The sequence below is a fragment of the Macrobrachium nipponense genome, chromosome 2 (genome assembly GCF_015104395.2).
Source record: "Macrobrachium nipponense isolate FS-2020 chromosome 2, ASM1510439v2, whole genome shotgun sequence".
In the NCBI taxonomy this organism is placed as follows: domain Eukaryota; kingdom Metazoa; phylum Arthropoda; class Malacostraca; order Decapoda; family Palaemonidae; genus Macrobrachium; species Macrobrachium nipponense.
Window position 1 is genome coordinate 96,843,083 of NC_087201.1, and position 17,277 is coordinate 96,860,359.

Consider the following 17,277-nt stretch of genomic DNA (forward strand, 5'->3'; position numbering starts at 1 on the left):
GCTGGCCAGGGTTTTTGTCCTCCTCCGAGACAGGCAGTACTGGTTTGGCCCAGACTGTGGCCAAATTTGGCAAAAATGATTCTCTGGGTCTCTACCACCTCTGCAGACCTCCAGCCCGACACTGGGGATGTTGATCTCTTTAGGATGGTGTTTGGCCTCGTGCATCTGTTAGCGATCCTCTCCTGTCTGTACACAAGGCTCTCCGGAATTCGTAGGAAGTTGGGCGGTTGCGGAGCTTTTCATTTCTTCCTGTAACCATTCAAGGCCTTGCATTATGGATTTGTTTGCCTTGCGTTAGCCAGTTATCAGTCAACAGTTTAGAGTTTTGTGTTTTTTTCTTTTTTTTTTTTTTTAGTGTGCGGTTGCGGAGCTTCGGAGCATTAAGGTTCAATGAAGCAAATGTTAATAATGGTATCAATATGTAAGCATGAACTTAAATAAAGTATTTTTCCTTCTGACGTACAATATAAAGGTTGTCGCCTCATCAATCTTGTAAAGTGTCGTAGGTTAACCTTTTCAAATCGCTACTGCACGCTAGCTAGGTTTGATTTTCTTTTTTGTTCTTTTTAATAATCAATCCAGTATTGGTTCAGCGATGACGCATTGCCAAGCCTTCGACGGTATTCAGATTTGCATGTTGTGAAAGAAGGTACGAGTATTATGAATATGAAGATCGGGAATCGTTAGGGTCGCCATAGTTCTCGAATAACTGTAAATCATATGCCCTTTCCCCTCCTCTTCCACTTCCTTTCCATTTACTGCTAGATTAGTTATGCGTCTCTCTCTCTCTCTCTCTCTCTCTCTCTCTCTCTCTCTCTCTCTCTCTCTCTCTCTCTCTCTCTGTGTGTCTAGGACGCTCGTGGTACTAATGACTATGGGACCTCAATTTCTTCTTAAGTGTGTCCTGCCTTATCGTTATTAATCTTTCGTCATTGAAAAGGTGGTTAGTGGTAAAAATTCATGTGATCCCCATGCTTAAATCTAGAGCTGTCAGTCCTCCGGTTGGGTAAGGCGAAAGGAAATTGTAATACTAGGAGCATACTTTGCGCTCGATGAGGCGATAGTCAGCGTTTTTCCTAAGGTTTCTTGGAAGGGGTAAATAGTACTTGAGACAACTGGCTTCTGTTTTTGTTTGTGAAAAAGCCTGGTTGGAAGGTTATGTTGGGCAGGTGAATGAAAAGTCAAGTGCGTAAGTCGATTCAGCTGTTAGGCTCCCTTGAGGTATAGTCCCTGTGGAAAAGAAGACCTTTCAAGTACATAGTTGTATATGGAGAGTCAATTAGCATTGACGTTTACGAGGAGAGTAGTCATAATTTTTCTTGAGTTCAAGTGTAGTATTTTGAAGTACAAATAAAAGCAGATTTGAGTCAAGTTATCAATCTTTTATTTGGCTTAACAAGGAGGCAACAGGTCTAAACTTTTAAGTATAAAAGGTATTTGTTATCAGTAGCTGGAATTTTAACAGGAGGATTAGTTTCGTTTTTGACGGCTGTGCCAGTTTTATGGCCTTTATTGTCTTCCAATTGAAGCTCAAACTTTGTAGTAGTGTGAAAATAAAATTTCGGCATCGCAACTGTGATAATTATTAAGTATAATTCTAAAAGTGCTGGTTTTCAATGAAATGCTGACGCTAATCTGTATCGAATTTTGCCTCTACTGTGTTATAGCTTTAAAGATTTGAAAGGCCAACCTATGAGGTGTTTTTTTTTTTTCCTTACACCATAGGGCACCCGTACATCATTTACATAATGCGTCGTTAAGTTTTTCAGTACATCGAGACTGCTTTGCTGGTTTGATGTACTGACCGTAATTAATGTAAAAGTAGTAGACCATTAGGGAACAAAATGCTTTATCGGACCTAGAGTCTTCTTACTGCTTTGTGTCTCATTCAGATATTTTCATTCGTGTGAGATTAACACATGAAAATTCTGAATCTGTTAGTCGACTCATTTTGATGAGCTGGTGCTTTTCTGAAGGTAAAACAAAACAAAACAAAAATGGGGTGGGGGGCCGCCGTAATGCATGGAATGTAGTTTTGAGATTTAGGCAAAAGGGTGGACACAAACTATAAGGAAGTGCCAGAGGGGCATCAGTCAGCAACACGTATCGTGTTGTACCAAATATGTAAGAGGTGGGCAACGCCCCCGTGCGACGCCCATGATAACCGCCGCCCTCTTTGTTGTTCCTACTGGCTGATCTGATTTGGCCAGGTCTAATCAAAGGGTGCCCATAGCAAAAGGCAATCTAGTTTTGAACTTAAAAATGGGAGATTATTTTACATGTTCCGTATGTATTAAATTTCCAATAATTCGGTTAGAATAACCGATGAAGTAGCCTTCTACTATTAATATTTGCGTTTATAAACAGGCCATAGCCTCTTGCTGAATAAATAGCGACTATGTATTAACTTGAATTATACCCAGTGTAGCTATTGCTTTTTGCATAAAAATTCAGGTGTGCAGCCTCAAAAATGCAAGTGTATACATTAGACAGAGAGAGTAAGTAGCCTTGAAGTGTCTTCCATGGTACAAGTGAAAGGCAAATCGTGACTGAATGTAACTCATTTGGGGCGTTATGTACCCGTCGAGCTTTAAATCCTAGTGGTTTCAATTTATAAGGCTTAGAGTTCAATATTTTAAGATTCCATATTTTCGCATATCTTACCTGAATTATTCTTTGTTGCATTTAACTGTTTTGTAGCGTGAGTGCTGTAAATGCTAATGGGTAATGATACGGATTTGTGTGATATAAATATGCTGCTGTTTGTGTACCACGAATATGTTTGTGTACTAAACTAATCAACTGGCTATGTGTTGGTATATTACAGCAGGTAATGTCCTCGTGAAACTAAACCTGTGTAGGGAGATAAAAGACGCTGACATTCAAATGTATTGTACTTAATCTATGGTCAGAATTGAGTGGTCACGAATAGCTGTGATCTTTTCGCCTGTAAAGAAAAGAATGCTTCACCTAAGGATACCACTGCGTTGTTGCGAAATCAGATGTTAACAAACAAACAAACAAACTGAGGGGGGAAGAATGAGGTCGGACATCATGAGAAGGCCTCTGTTCTCTCGCCAGAAGTACCTCAAGATAAGGCCCTGGAGAGGGTGGAGTTCAGATAATGGGCGGCGGTTGGTGGATGGTTTAGGTGTGGTTTAAGAGACTTCTCAGTTTGAGGTATTTCCTCCCTGTAGTCATGTCAAGCAACCTTGTTTAAAATGGCTATATTATCGATTTAACCTTCAATCAAAAGTTTCGAGTATTTGGAGGGTGCTGTTGTTAGTAACAAACGTGTCAATTTGCATTCACTTAAACCTGCGGAATGTTGAGTCATTAAAAAAATTCCACTTGTTGGGGAAAGATCTTGAGTAGATATCGTTTTCCCAAACTTGTAAAGAGAATAAAAGAGCAGACTTCCAGTCTGGGAAGTAATTAATCAAATACGTAGGTCATAGTGCACCCTTAACTCCTAATTCCTCCATTATAAAGATTTTGAGAGATTTATTCTTGAAGTGTGCTTTCGGTGTTTCTGCGAAAGAGAGAGAGAGTGAGTTTAATGCTAAATGTTTCGTTTAGATTTTTGAAACCCGCAAGTGTTGACCAGCTGTGGTGAGAGGGCCAAAGGGATATGCGAGTTCAGATGACATGACGCTCTGGGGACCTTTCACCGAGAAATGACCTTGCTTCCATAACCAAGCGCAATTTTTACATGACTCGGCGTATTTTAAATGCTACCTGCGATAACTGATTGCAGTCTCTCTCTCTCTCTCTCTCTCTCTCTCTTGGGTGTCCAAGATGAGCCATTAGAGAATTAGTGTTATGAGCATCACAGTATTTTAGATGGACCCGTGCTTAAGGTTTGGGCGATTCCTTTATGTAATTCGTGAAGTATCTGATCATTAAGTAATGCAGCCTTCAGTCTATATGGTAGATTTATTAAAATCACTTCTGTAAGCGTAGTAAATTTGCCACTGGTGGTTTGATTAGTATCTCTCTCTCTCTCTCTCTCTCTCTCTCTCTGTAAACCGAGTAGACCCGTTCGATCCTGAGACGAACAAAGCTTGATCTGATTAGTAGTTAATAGACTGCTGAGCGTGGTAGCAATATGGAGAGAGAGAGAGAGAGAGAGAATAGCAGACGTGAGTGGTCGGTGCTCCGCATTAAGTCACGTACGAAAACGACGGCCACGATGAGGAATCTTCATCCCACCTTTTAGATTCATTCAATTTCGTAAAACGAATTTTAGTAAAAATTCTGAGTACATTACTTACTTACACTTGCTTTTTCATAAGAAATGCAATGCATGTTGCATTCAGTGCAGAAATGAACAGAATTCGCTCGTGGTTTGGTCATTGACCTCGCTATTGAGTGAGTACTTTGTGACTCACTTGGCTGCGTGAATAATTCATGCTCCTTCCGCGAATATGTTTGTCACTTAAGGTTGAGAGTTTGCTTTCTTGGCACCAAATGGTATCTGTTACTTATTTTGAATTTTTGGCCTTTATAGAGAAGCTGATTAAATAAGAAGGCCTTATAAAATCTTGTGTCAAAGTTAGGAATGTGTTGCTTTTCATTTGTGTTTACAACATTTACGAAAGGACTTTTGGGTTAATATTTTTCCTGACAGATGTCGAACAGATGCTAAATGGAGGTTGAAAGTGGTACAGCCTCCAAAAGAGTGAAAGGCCTATCCCGAAGAATGATGTATTTTGATTTTCCAGTTTTCTCTGGGGTTGTCTAATAAAACTTGTCTGAAAGGAATAATGAAAGTTGTGCAATGACATTTTAAGGAATTTATGTTGTAGGTCAATATAAATTCTTCCGTACAGCCTCCAGATAGAAAGTAGGATTGAAAACACCGTTGTACAACTAAGCGTCTGTGAAAATGTCACTTGTTGCCACAGGTGATATTGTTGATACGTTGAAGCAATGTAGTGGTGATTGTAACAAAACATTATTCGAAGTTGGGAAACTGCATTTGCTAACTGTGGATTGCTTCATAACAGGGAATAATAAGCTTTAACTCAATTTGGGTATATTAAGTTCATGCGAGTCTGAGTGCCGCAAATAGTGTAAGAATTGTCTCGAACCAGAAGGGGCGAGGGCGAAGTGCCTAAGTTTGTGCAAAACTGGGTAACTCTGAGGACGATAGGTGTCGAATAATAAAACTGAAGAGAAGTCGAGCATTCCACCAAAAAAGGGTACCTGGTAGTGTGGACATGAGCGAGGTTCAGCTAGATCTCGACGAGCGACGTTCGCAGTTATCGATTCTCGAAGTGGACGAAGAGACAAAACCAGTTTATCCATAAGTCACTACTTGAAAATGTCAGCGCTCTCACCATTTGGTTCTGGATCGGCAGGGTCGAACAACAAAGATGTTTACTGGTAGCTAAGACAGTCTTGTGTATTGTTTCAATATGGCACCGTAAATTACAGGACGGCAGTGTTATTCATCTGGAAACTTGTTGGGCTTAAGTTGTTTTTTAAGCAGTCTGTGTATACAGACCAAGTATATTCATTAAGAATGAATTTGTGTTACTCTTGATTGAGGTTGAACGGTGGACTGAATCGCTTTTGTAAAAATGGAAAATCCTCTTCAGTTTGCTTGATATAACTTGCATAGGAATGATTCCACCCCTTGATTTTACAGATATTCTCTCTCTCTCTCTCTCTCTCTCTCTCTCTCTCTCTCTCTCTCTCTCTCTCTCTCTCTCTCTCTCTCTCAAGGGTTTCACATGTGTATCCTAATTTTACCTCAACATAACGGGTTTAAAGAATTTAAATAAACTCTCCGACACAAGGTGCCGGAATAGACTAGGTTCATTTGCACGTTAGGAATTTTAGTTTTCAAAATTATTGATTTTTCAAGTGCGAATACACCATTATATTAAATAAACCGGGGAAAAGAGCTTTATTTCTTTGACCTGAACTGCTGGGAGTGTGAAGTATGGAAGTTGAGTTTTGAAGCAAGCTTTTTGGTCCAACGAGGTATCCTGTGTTGTGCAAGTTAGTTAAAATTTAACCTAAACCTGATTGGTGTATTTCCTATTGGCCCTGATGTATTAAATTGTTCATTCCCATGTCACCTATATGTCATATAGGTGAATGAACCCCCAGTTACAGAGACGTAGTACGTGACGTGAAAATGGGCTTTGTTTGTATTGGTGATGTACGTTACTAAGGCAGTACGTCAATGGCTTTGCCACCTCCGCTCTTCCCTCCCCTGCCCTGGTCACTGCCCCTGGCTACACTGGTTCTGGTGTCTTCACTTACTTGGGTTCTCTTCGCCCGTTTTAGCCGGACTCGTATTTTGAGTAAATTTAACAGGTGCGGGGTTTAACATAGCCGCTGTATGTATAGAAATATCTACCTGAAAACTATAAAAAGGTATTGAGTTTTCGACTTCACTTAGGACTTCGTAAAATGCAGTTTATACGGGAGCAGGTACGAAAGTAACCTGAAAGTTATGTGCAAAGAAACACGAATAGGTCTTTGTAACCTGATTTACGCAGCTTAAGGAGACGTTGGCCCTGCATCACCTGCCTCGGGTATCCTTGAAGTAATCGTGAAAGAACAGTAACCGGAAAATACCGTGAGGCAGTACAATATCGTCCGTTGGCTACAGTTGCTAGATGTTAGAAATTTAGTTTACAGTTTAGTTAAATTTTTTCGAGCTTGATTGATGTTTACCCGAAATGATGCATATCATAATTAAAAGGTTATATAAAGTCTTTTGTACTCTTAAAATTGATCAAGTTTGCTGAAACTGAAACATTCGTACCTGCGTAGGCAAATTGCAAGACGAAACCTGAATATAATTGGTTTGCGTGTCACGTTTTGTAAGGTAAATCTATACTGTCGCTGAACTTTCGTCGTTCAGACGACTAGTAATGCTTGGAATACAGTATGAGTTTTGCCTTTCATAAAGTATTGCATCGATACACGGAGTATCAACTTTTTCTCACCTAATCCTCTGCACGCAATTTGCTTCCATTTCTTGAGATTTTGACTAAAACAGACTGGGGCACTTAAAGCCATTCACCGTTTAAGACATTAAAAATAGGAGACGGAGAGTAAGATAGAGATCCAGACAATTAGGGAGATGAGGTATGAGGGTCAAAAGTTGCAACTAGGAGATAATCCCATATTTATACGAAGAAGTAATAGCTTGAACAGCAAGAAATGAAGAAAATAAGAATGGGGCTGATGGAAACACCCTTCATAGTAATACCGAAGGTGCACCACATGAGGTGCATTGACGGCTCTATCAACTGACACTGAGCTACCAGTTGTTAACTTGCCTGTTGAATATGTTTACGTAAGAGTATAACAAGAAATAGTCAAGTTTAAACAGGTTTATTTAATTCCACAACGTTTAAAAGCGTTTGTACCAAAAGTGTCATTGAAATGCAGAAGTTCGCGTGAACCCGGTGATATTGAGACTTCAAAAGATTTTGATAGAAAAAATTGAATCTTACCTATTTAGGGAAGGATGGCAGAAAGTTTCCTTTAAAGATAGTTTTAATGTTTCAACGTATGCGGTTATAGGGACAAGTTCTGCTTATCTCGAAGTGTGCCATATTGCAGGAAAATATGGCCGCCTTGAATTTAAATATCTTGAAGAGGCACGTGCTCGGTGCAGATTTCGTTTTCCGTGACCTAGGGGAAGGTGACAGGATTAAAAAATATACTCAGTATTTTTCAAATGAAGCCCATGTCAGTGAGTAAAAGTCAGTGAAAAAAAATGCTCTTTATAAAGATTTAAATAAAACCAGAGTCGACATCCGTATATTTGCAGCTTTAGGTGTTCATTTTCAACAGTTGCAGTGGGTGGATGCTGCTCTTTTTCTTGGGATGGACTCTCTCTCTCTCTCTCTCTCTCTCTCTCTCTCTCTCTCTCTCTCCTCTCTCTCTCTCTCTCTCTCTCTCTCTCTAAAAAGCATAGCATAGTATATGAGCTTTCTTTTAAGATGTCTCGTGGACGCAAGCCTCTCACATCACTACCTAATGGACCATCCTTGTGAGACTTGATGAAATGTTGCTATCGTACGCTTAAAACTTGGATTACTTAGAAATCTCCATTTTCCTCTACTTAGCCCACTTATTCCAGTAACCTCATGAGTCAAATCGTGAGACACTTTTACCGTACCACGGACCCCGGAACTGGAGTGGTGTGTCTGGGCAATCAATACTACAACTCTGCTTGAAAGAGAGGCAACGTTAGCAGCTGTGGGTGTACCTGCTCGTCTGTTGCTTTAATGCCGAGGGGTTCACTTGATAAGGTTTTCTTCTTGTTTATCGTGTTTACTAAGCACTAAGCTTCTGGCTTGGAAACTGAAACTGGTTTATTAACACAATTACGCCCGAGTTGAGCAGTATTGCCCTTAGTACATTGGTCCCCCATCCTTTTGTTGGTCCTGGTAGCCTGACCAACAGTTGTAATGACAAAAAAGAAAAAAAATGTGGTGTCATGCCCAGACATGACTTGCTACATGTTCTGTGGCAAAGTCAGTTGTAGTAGAATTAATTCTCTGTGTTGACTAGTAACTGCTATTATTTCATTATAATTCTAGACGATTTTTCGTTGCCTTCTCGTAACGGAAGTTCCAATAAGGTCTCGAAATGTATTAGATTATAAATAAAACAGAGTGAGACCTTTTTGGGATTGAAGTATTGAAATGTCCTGTTACATTGATGTGTGCATTTTGAAACATTTTCCAAACCGTCATGTTGCTAGTTGAACTGTCATCTTTAAGAACGTTTTCCACCCGTGCATGTTGATACCGATGGTAGTTTACACCTTGTCAGTTGTGGATTCGGCTTCTATTAGACACGTTTAAGGTGTCACATTTCTATGCTTATCCGAATCGTTTTGAGATTGCTGCATTGCCGTATTGACTGGCTTCCATTGTCTGGCATTGCTCCTTCAGTGGGACTGTCAGGGAGCAAAGTCTCTCTCTCCTCTCTCTCTCTCTCTCTTCTCTCTCTCTCTCTCTCTCTCTCTCTCTCTCTCGCCGCCTGGCGGCTGAAAGTCGTTATGATTGAAAGTTACTTTGTTTTTGTTTTAGGTTTGCTTTGCAATAAATATAGACTTGTTAACTTGTCGTTAGATAGAAAACTAGCTTTTCAGATAGCGCTCATCATGATTCCAAAATTTGTGCTCATACTATATAACTTGAATGAAGATGGCCCTGTAATAATAATGATGATTGTAAAGCACTTGGTACCCAGGGTGCACCACCGATGAGGAATCCTTTAATGCTGCCCGAGAGAAAGTTGGCAAGTGCCCTCACTACTTGCGGTGCCCTTGACCAGTTCCCATTACCAAATCGGTCAGCCCTTCCTTTTTGGGGGAGCGAGGATGTGGCGAAGATTTGACCTCAAAGGTGTCTTTGAACCCTTTTGAAGCATATGATTTTCATTTCATTTTTTGATCGGGCTGATTTACGTTCTATGTAAACGGCAAACATGTAAGCGAATTTTTGAAGTAATAGATTTTATTGGACTTAAACTATTCGTGGCTACTTGCATTTGTCTATATTCATGCAGCACAAGTTCTAGCTGTCATTGGGAACGTAATTTCAAAGGAAAGTTTCTTCACAGCTGTTTGATCGAATTTTACAAGTATATACAAGGAATGATGATATCTATTATTATTTGAGCGATTTGGTAAATTGGCGTTTTCGTTATTCAATGGTCTTCGCTTGAATTTAACAATCAAATTGTGGATTTATAAAAAGCAGTAGCTAAGTAAACTGTCTTATTTATTCAGTCATCGGATGCTTTTAAGAATTAAGTTCCTTAAAGGGGGAGTTACAAATTCCCAGATCTAGAAACTACAGTAATTAGTGAAAACAACATTTTCATTTAATGATAAACTACGTATGGATTGGGTTATTTGCTTTTGAGGAAACAATCTTGAGTACCTGCCATTTAAAAGACAGACTTGCTGGGGAAAAGATTTAGAATTAAATAACGTTGAATTAACGAAATATTTTCATAAACATTAACGGTGGGTCTGTAAGCACTTTTGGTTTCCAAGGTAAAAGCCTAAGGCAGATAAGATCTGGATGAGGGAACATTGTATGTTTGTATGCAATTGAAAATAGAATTTGGTTTACCAACATCATTGGTGGCCTAATTAATACAAGACGAGTTGCTAGATTGCCAGGGGCTATACCTTTGTTCCCTTTGAACGGACAACATTTTTTTCCAGGATTGTAAAATATTTTACTAGTATTAAAGCAGAAGTCCGGATTTTTTCCTGTGGTAATTATAACTAGTCGCTGAGAGTAAGTATGCAATTCTTGTAGTATTCCGTGCAAAATTTGCCCGTTTTCTGTTAGTATGGATCGTAGAAAATGTATTTGCTTATAGCAGGGCTAACTAAATTGACAGATTCCAATGCTAAATTATTGGTTATACACTGTTAACTCTTCTCATATGCTTCTCTGTTAGTATGGTAATGTTATTCACTGAACTTTAGAATTCGAAATCATTAAAGATGTAGTCCAAAATGTGTTACATGGCATTTGCATCTTTAACCTTTCTCTTGTGATTATCGAATCTGTATTTTAGAATTATCCTTGTCAGTATGGGAGACCTACGTTTCATCCTATTTTTCGTTTTCCTCAAATTTGGAGTTTCTCGTGATGAATATCTTGACAGTAAACGCTTTCTCAGACAAATGACAGCATTTTAACCAATCACGCTAGTGCATACAATTTTTTTAATTTTGTAAATTTGATTTCGTGCGGTATTTTCTTTGAATTTTCTGGCAGCTCATAGCTTCTCTCTGTCGGCAGATGTTACGTAACACTAATTTTTCAGCTTTCTAGACCAGCAGCAGTAGTGATTCTCTGGTATTCTTAAGATTTTTAGCTATTGATTCAATGACTAGATCATTATTTTTATTAGTGTGCATGTTTTCCTTTGGAATTTATTCACTAGGTTATGTTAGTTATCTGGATAACGTAAGTTCCTTCCGTCTCCTGGTTTTATTCTTCACTTCTGAGAGATTGCAACCTCCTCAGGTTATTTCATTCCTAGCATCGAAAGAGGTTGAGGTTGCCTATATTTCTATCGCGAATCACTAATATACCGCACCCAATATTATCAGTTTGGTAACCCGTGGCGCAAACATCTCGTAGGATGCGTTCTCCTTCATTTATTGTACCACAAAAATATAAGATTCCCCACTCACGCACAGATGGACCAGCATCCTGCAGTAATTCTGAGCATCATCTCTTAAATTATTACTCGTCAGTTTCGTATGATTTTCTTTTGCACAATTTTCCTATATGACTTTATCATATGCCTAAATTTTAATTGACGGTCAGGAATTTGGTCATTTTTCCTTGAGCCTGAAAAGGTCTTGAGCGTGCGCTCCGTCAAAAGTATATATATATATATATATATATATATATTATATCTATATATATGAATATTATATATATATATATATATACATACATCATCATACATAGACAGAGGATTTACATGACCCTACAGCAATTGGAAGTAAAATTTTCATTTAAAGAATGAGTCTGTGGATGTGTACGGATGAAGAGTTAAAATTAATTTGGTTTGGGCATAATTTTTGAACTGAATTACTCTGATACCTTAATGTTTTGCAGGCAGTCGGGACTAGCAGCTCAGATACCATACTTTTACACCCCCCACCCTCCCTTCTTTTTCCTTACGAACTGGCGACTTTAGGTTAAACTACGTGATGGTGAATTAAGTAGAACATTATATGGTTTAAGTCAGTGAGTCATTCGGGATGTCATTTATTTTTTTAACCATGGAGTATATAAAGTATCCATTCCATGTATAGTTTTTTACAGTACTTACGGGTACCTGCAATGTAATGCAGGCATTTCAGCGGGGACTGCTGTTAATATGATGCCATTCACTTGTATGTAGCAGGTGCAAGATGGCGGTGGCTGTGCTCTCCTTGGGGTCAGGAAGCGTGCGTGTGGTGTTCCCTCCTCCTTGTTATATAAGAAGTGATTTAACCACTTTTTTATGGCTTGTCTTAAGTTGAAGATAATTTATATGTTCATGATCCTTGGCATATATTTGACATTTAATTTTATTTTATTTTTCAGGTAAGAATCTCCTAACAGTTCTGTTGGCCCAGGAAGGTAAGTAAATATATTTGAGAATAATCTTTTTTCAGTATTTAACTACAGTACACCGTTCATAAATCAGCCAGTGCATTGCAACCATTCCAAGTGGTTATTAAAGTTCAAAGATATTTAGGATAAAAAAGTTAGGATTGAGTGCTCCAAACAAAAACAATTTTACATGGCATCTCGTGTTACGCCTTTCTGTTTTGTGAATGTGAAAATAAGAACTTCTAGTTATGTTAATCCCCCGCCCCCTTCTGTCTCTCTCGCTTCCTCCCCTGCAAAGCGGATAACTGGACTTAAATAAACTCATTACACGGTTTCTCGTATCTAATCAGGTCTAGTCATATCGGGTGTTCTCTCTCTCTCTCTCTCTTCTCTTCTCTCTCTCTCTCTTCTCTCCTCTCCACTATCTCTTCTCTCTCTCTCTCTCTCTCTCTCTCTCTCTCTCTCTCTCTCTCAATGATATATTATAACAACCTGTAAAGCTCGTTTATGTTTGGCATCGTGACCCCAGCAGACTCTGGAAAACTGCGTTCAAGTTTATGTAACAGAGCAACAGATTGATAGTGAGTGGTCTCAATCAGCGTAGATGAAGATCATTTTCAGACTACAGGTAACATTGATTAGACTAGTAATAGGCACTTGATTACCAACATAAGGTGCAGCCAAATAGAACTAACGGAGAGTGCAATTTAATTTGAGGGGGAAAAAACGTGTATCTTCGTTGTTTGATAAAACGATGACCTGACGAATAGGCTACGCGATAAATTTTGTGCACAAAATAAAGGACTCTATATCAGTTGTAATGCTATATCCATTAAAACCGAAAACCTTTTCCTTGGTAACTGGTTCTAAATATTTTTATATTAAAAGCTGTAATAAACAGTATTAAAGCTTATTTGTATATTGTATTGCCCTTCTTATTTCAGCCATAATTAAATGGTGCATTTGTTTGAAAATAAGAAAAGCACTTGAATGTCTTGTCAGATGAACATTGCGATGCTAGTCTTCAAGGCGTAGGTCTAAACAGTAGGAGGAAATACTACAAATAATTACCGAATCTTCGACTTGAGTGAGGCAATCCCCACTCCCTTGAGATGGAACCACTCTCTCTCTCTCTCTCTCTCTCTCTCTCTCTCTCTCTCTCTCTCTCCTCACTCTCTCTCTCTCTCTCTCTCTCTCTCTCTCTCTCTCTCTCTCTCTCTCAATGTGGCCGTGCCGAAATGTGTAATCATTCTCTTGGAGGATTTTTTTTAGAGAGTCTTCTTCGCTTTGAAGACTCAGACAACAGCCCGGAAATGACACAGCAATTAACACTTGAGAATCTTCGTGTCTAAAAAGAAAGAGTCCATTCATGTAAAACTCTCTTATGGCTTTCTTTGGATTTTGGGCTTATGTTTTCTTAGAATTAGTTGAGCTATCTTTCTGTTCTGTTTAAATTTACAGTATTTCTGTGGGAGCCCCAAGCCACTGTCTTCATCCTTGGTGGTAATAACCCTATTGATGTAAAGTACAGGTGAAGGATTGTGTGCGAGTGAGTGAGTGAGTGAATAGCGGTATAGGCGGCATGAAAGGGATTGTCTAGTTCTTTAGAGAGAGTTCATTTTGTTTTCCATTTAGGATCGTGCGTGCGTTTGACCCTACTGAGGCCATAGTGCCTTTAAAGAGGTTCCGGCATGAAAATGAGCAGTGGTGTGTGTCATGACAAGAGAAAATGTACGTCAGGTGAACCGGAACGATTTTGTTCTGCTGCTTCCTATACTTCACATCTTGAACCAGTCGTACACATTCCAAGGATTAGAGCCTTTTCTTGCTTGCTTTACTCTTAAATTTCATACTTTCGTTTTTCCAGCACTTTTTTTTACCCGAATTTTTCATAGCGCTACTTTAATAACCTCGCATAGCATTCCATTGCAGTTCCCCTTGTAATGTTTCCCCGCATAGCTTTCCATACAAGATTTGCCAGGTACGCTTATCCCTGGAACTTTCCCATCCGCTGTTGAACTTTTCCTCCCAGGTACATCTTCCCTTGGGAACTTTTCCCTCCAGATACACCTGCCATCTGGAGTTTTTCGTTATTTGCTTGTTTACTTAGACACTTCTCTCCACGCTAGCTGACCATGTGCTCTTTAGCCTCCACGCATGCCTGCCCCTGGGCACTTTCCCCTCCGTGCGTCTATGCCTCTGGGCACTCATGTCCTTGTCCTTTGGACTTTCCTCATGCGCAATTGCTAATGGGTACTTAACCCCGCCTGCTTACCTGACCTTTGGGATTTGCCTTCCCTTTGGGACATCAGCTACTCACTCGTTGACGGTGGCCACTTAAACTGCTCCATGCTTGCTTGCCCTTGGGCATTCGACGACCAAGTGCAGCTGGGCACTTGACCTGCGCTACAAACGTGTCCTTAGACACTACCTGGCCCACACTAGCCTTCCCGTGGGTCACGCTTCATACTGTGGTCTTGCATGTTCTTGGTCACTTTTCCAGCCTTTGCCCCACTGAATGTAGGCCTGCTTTCCGGCACTGAACCTTGTATGTTGTCACGAACCTTGGACTCCATATGCTCCATCCTCGCCGGCCTTGGAGTAGTTAGCTCGCCGTGCTTGCCTGCCCTCGGGCACTGAACCCTCCATCGAGTTGTAAATGGTAAACTTTTTATTTTTTCGACTTGGAAAGATTATACTAACAATCTGATACATATTAATTGCAAAGGTTCAAAGGTTTGCAAAGTCTTATTTAAAGATAGCATCTCACTTTGCCAAACGGTTTTTTGCTGTATCTGTACAAATGACAAAATTACCATGACCATTATAACACTACTTTCCAGTATAGCGGTATCTTAGAATTGAACAATCTTAAGAGTGTAATTACAAAGGGGAAATATAATGATTCATGATATTTTAACGTACGTGATCCGTTGTATTTCGTTTCGTTAGAGGCTCTCTTTCTATGGACGTAGGACCTTCTAAATTGAATTTTGTGTCAAGGGTATTTAGAAAGGAAACCAATTTTATCACGCGTATACTATTCGTACATCGCGTAGTTCTATTTGCCCTTTCTCCGCTATGACGAGATGACGATTGTCGAATTAGATATTAGGCTGTACTTTACGAACAGAACGGAATAGCAGAGCAGATACAACCAACCTGCTGTGTGGTGGTGGTTGTCATGAGACGCTGTATTGTAAATTTGAATGAGGATTCTGCACACATACATGTCGCATATATTGTCAATTTGAATCTGGTTGCTGCAGATATACATACTTAGCATCGTTTTTATTTTGCTAGGTATTATTCAGTGAAGGCCCTTACGCACAAAGTAAAAATGAAATACGCAGGAAGCAGAAGTCCATTAAAGGAGTAACAATTGACATTCAAAGGCGAGAAATGATTTGGTATAATACTTCGGGTGACGAATACTCCACAAATGCCCGGCTTCAGTTGCAAAATCCGTGTCAAATGAAGGAAGGCCCTAGTTTGGTAACACAAGTAACTTGAAACGGCTGAGAAGAAACTCCATAATTGCTCTCCCAAGGTAGTGGAGTCTTGTCGTATTACGGGGTTTACCCTACTAATGGATTCCTATAATTACTATAATTCAGATGTAGCCATATTGACATTCATAATAACTTAATGAATTTTCATACGTCTTCAATATTTGTTTACGAAATGTCAATAATACTCTGGTGAATATTGTGAAATATACAACCAGACTGTAAGATAACAGGGTGCTTAAAATGTTGAGGTTTAAAAGGCTACGAAGATGGAGAAGTGCTCAGTGCATGTGTGTGATATGTAGTTATGTTCACTTAAGTTTATTTAGTCTTCCCTTTCTATTTCTATCAGCCTATTATAGAAGAGACTGTTTTGTGCTACCGTTAGTCACTAGTATTTTGCCGTACACGTAACTGGAAGCAAAGGGTATTCAGTCATTTCACATTAGTCATTTGAGAGTGTTCCCCTTCCTTGACTTCCTGTCAACAGGAGCATCATTTTACAAGACCTAACTTCCCCCCCCCCCCCCACCCCCACCCCCCGGCAACCCCCAACCCCACCCGGCTGAGACTTGAGTCACCGGAAACCAGGACTTCCTGCGAGAGGGAGGAGAGTGGCCTTGAACATAACCCAATAAAATTTGTAGGTAGTTCAGGTTAGGCTTTTACCTGGATGGCGCTTTCAAGACATCGCGAGTCAAAACTCAAGAGTTCGGACAGTTCCTCGTTTTAGAGAAGACGTGCAGTTTTGTTCATTGTTTTTCAACTATTTAAGTAAGAATATTTTTATGACGTTTTGTCCTTGTCAGATCTATATTTTGATGAATTGTTCATTTGCCGTAAAAAAATAACTTTGTATTTTATAAATGACAGGAAGTTCGTATTATAGGTAAGTAGGTGATGGTAAGAGAAAGGATACTTTTTTGTATTGTGCTAGTTTGTCTGCAAGATTTGATAGAGTTGTCGTTAGTCTGCGCGCGCGCGCACACACACACATATATATATATATATATATATATATATATATATATATATATATATTATATATAATTAATACTGTATAACAATCTCTAAAACAGTAAAATGTTATTCTTCGTGTGACTAATGTTTAAAGTTTGTTACCTTTGGTTTTGGTTAATGAAGTAACGGCATTCCGTTAGAACCCATTCTTAGTAATATTGAACAAGCAGGGAGAAACTGAACAAAAAAGAAGTCGCTACCACATGAGCAATGTTTGTCACAGCATCTGACTCATTTCTGGGATGTCGAAACGTTGATTCATGTAAATAACGCTCACGCTCCTTCGTCACTTTACCCCAGGTATTTGTTAAAGTGATTCACATAAGTAATTTGCCAGAACTTGCGGCGTTGACGAAATCCCTGGTTGGAGGAGGAGGAGGAGGCGGCGAGTTGGTGCTGGATGAAGGAAATGTCTTTGTAGTGATCGCTATCTGTTTCAGGAAAGGATACAGGGTACAGTCACGTATGAGAAAGGTTTTTTATGGTTTGTTGTATGCACCGAATCTCTTGTCTTTCACTAGTCTACCACTTCAGACAGGTCTTCAGCTGTACTTAACATGGTTCTGCCCCAGATAACCTAAGCTGCGAGTCATGTGCGTGGTGGTCAGTCGACTGGGTCGTAGCTA

At 39.5% G+C, this 17,277-nt stretch overlaps 1 protein-coding gene across 2 annotated transcripts in view; it reads left to right on the forward strand.

Moving 5' to 3' along the window:
• Window positions 1-17,277, forward strand: part of LOC135220814 (microtubule-associated protein Jupiter-like) — a 92,262-nt gene that overhangs the window by 20,003 nt on the left and 54,982 nt on the right. Inside the window, exon 1 of one of the 2 annotated variants that reach the window (XM_064258338.1) lies at window positions 5,312-5,388. The exons of the other annotated variant lie outside the window; for it this stretch is intronic. Coding sequence (XP_064114408.1) covers window positions 5,327-5,388 — 62 coding nt within the window. The 5' untranslated portion in view covers window positions 5,312-5,326. Of the gene's footprint in view, window positions 1-5,311; window positions 5,389-17,277 lie in introns of those variants that run through there. 2 annotated transcript variants of the gene reach the window in all.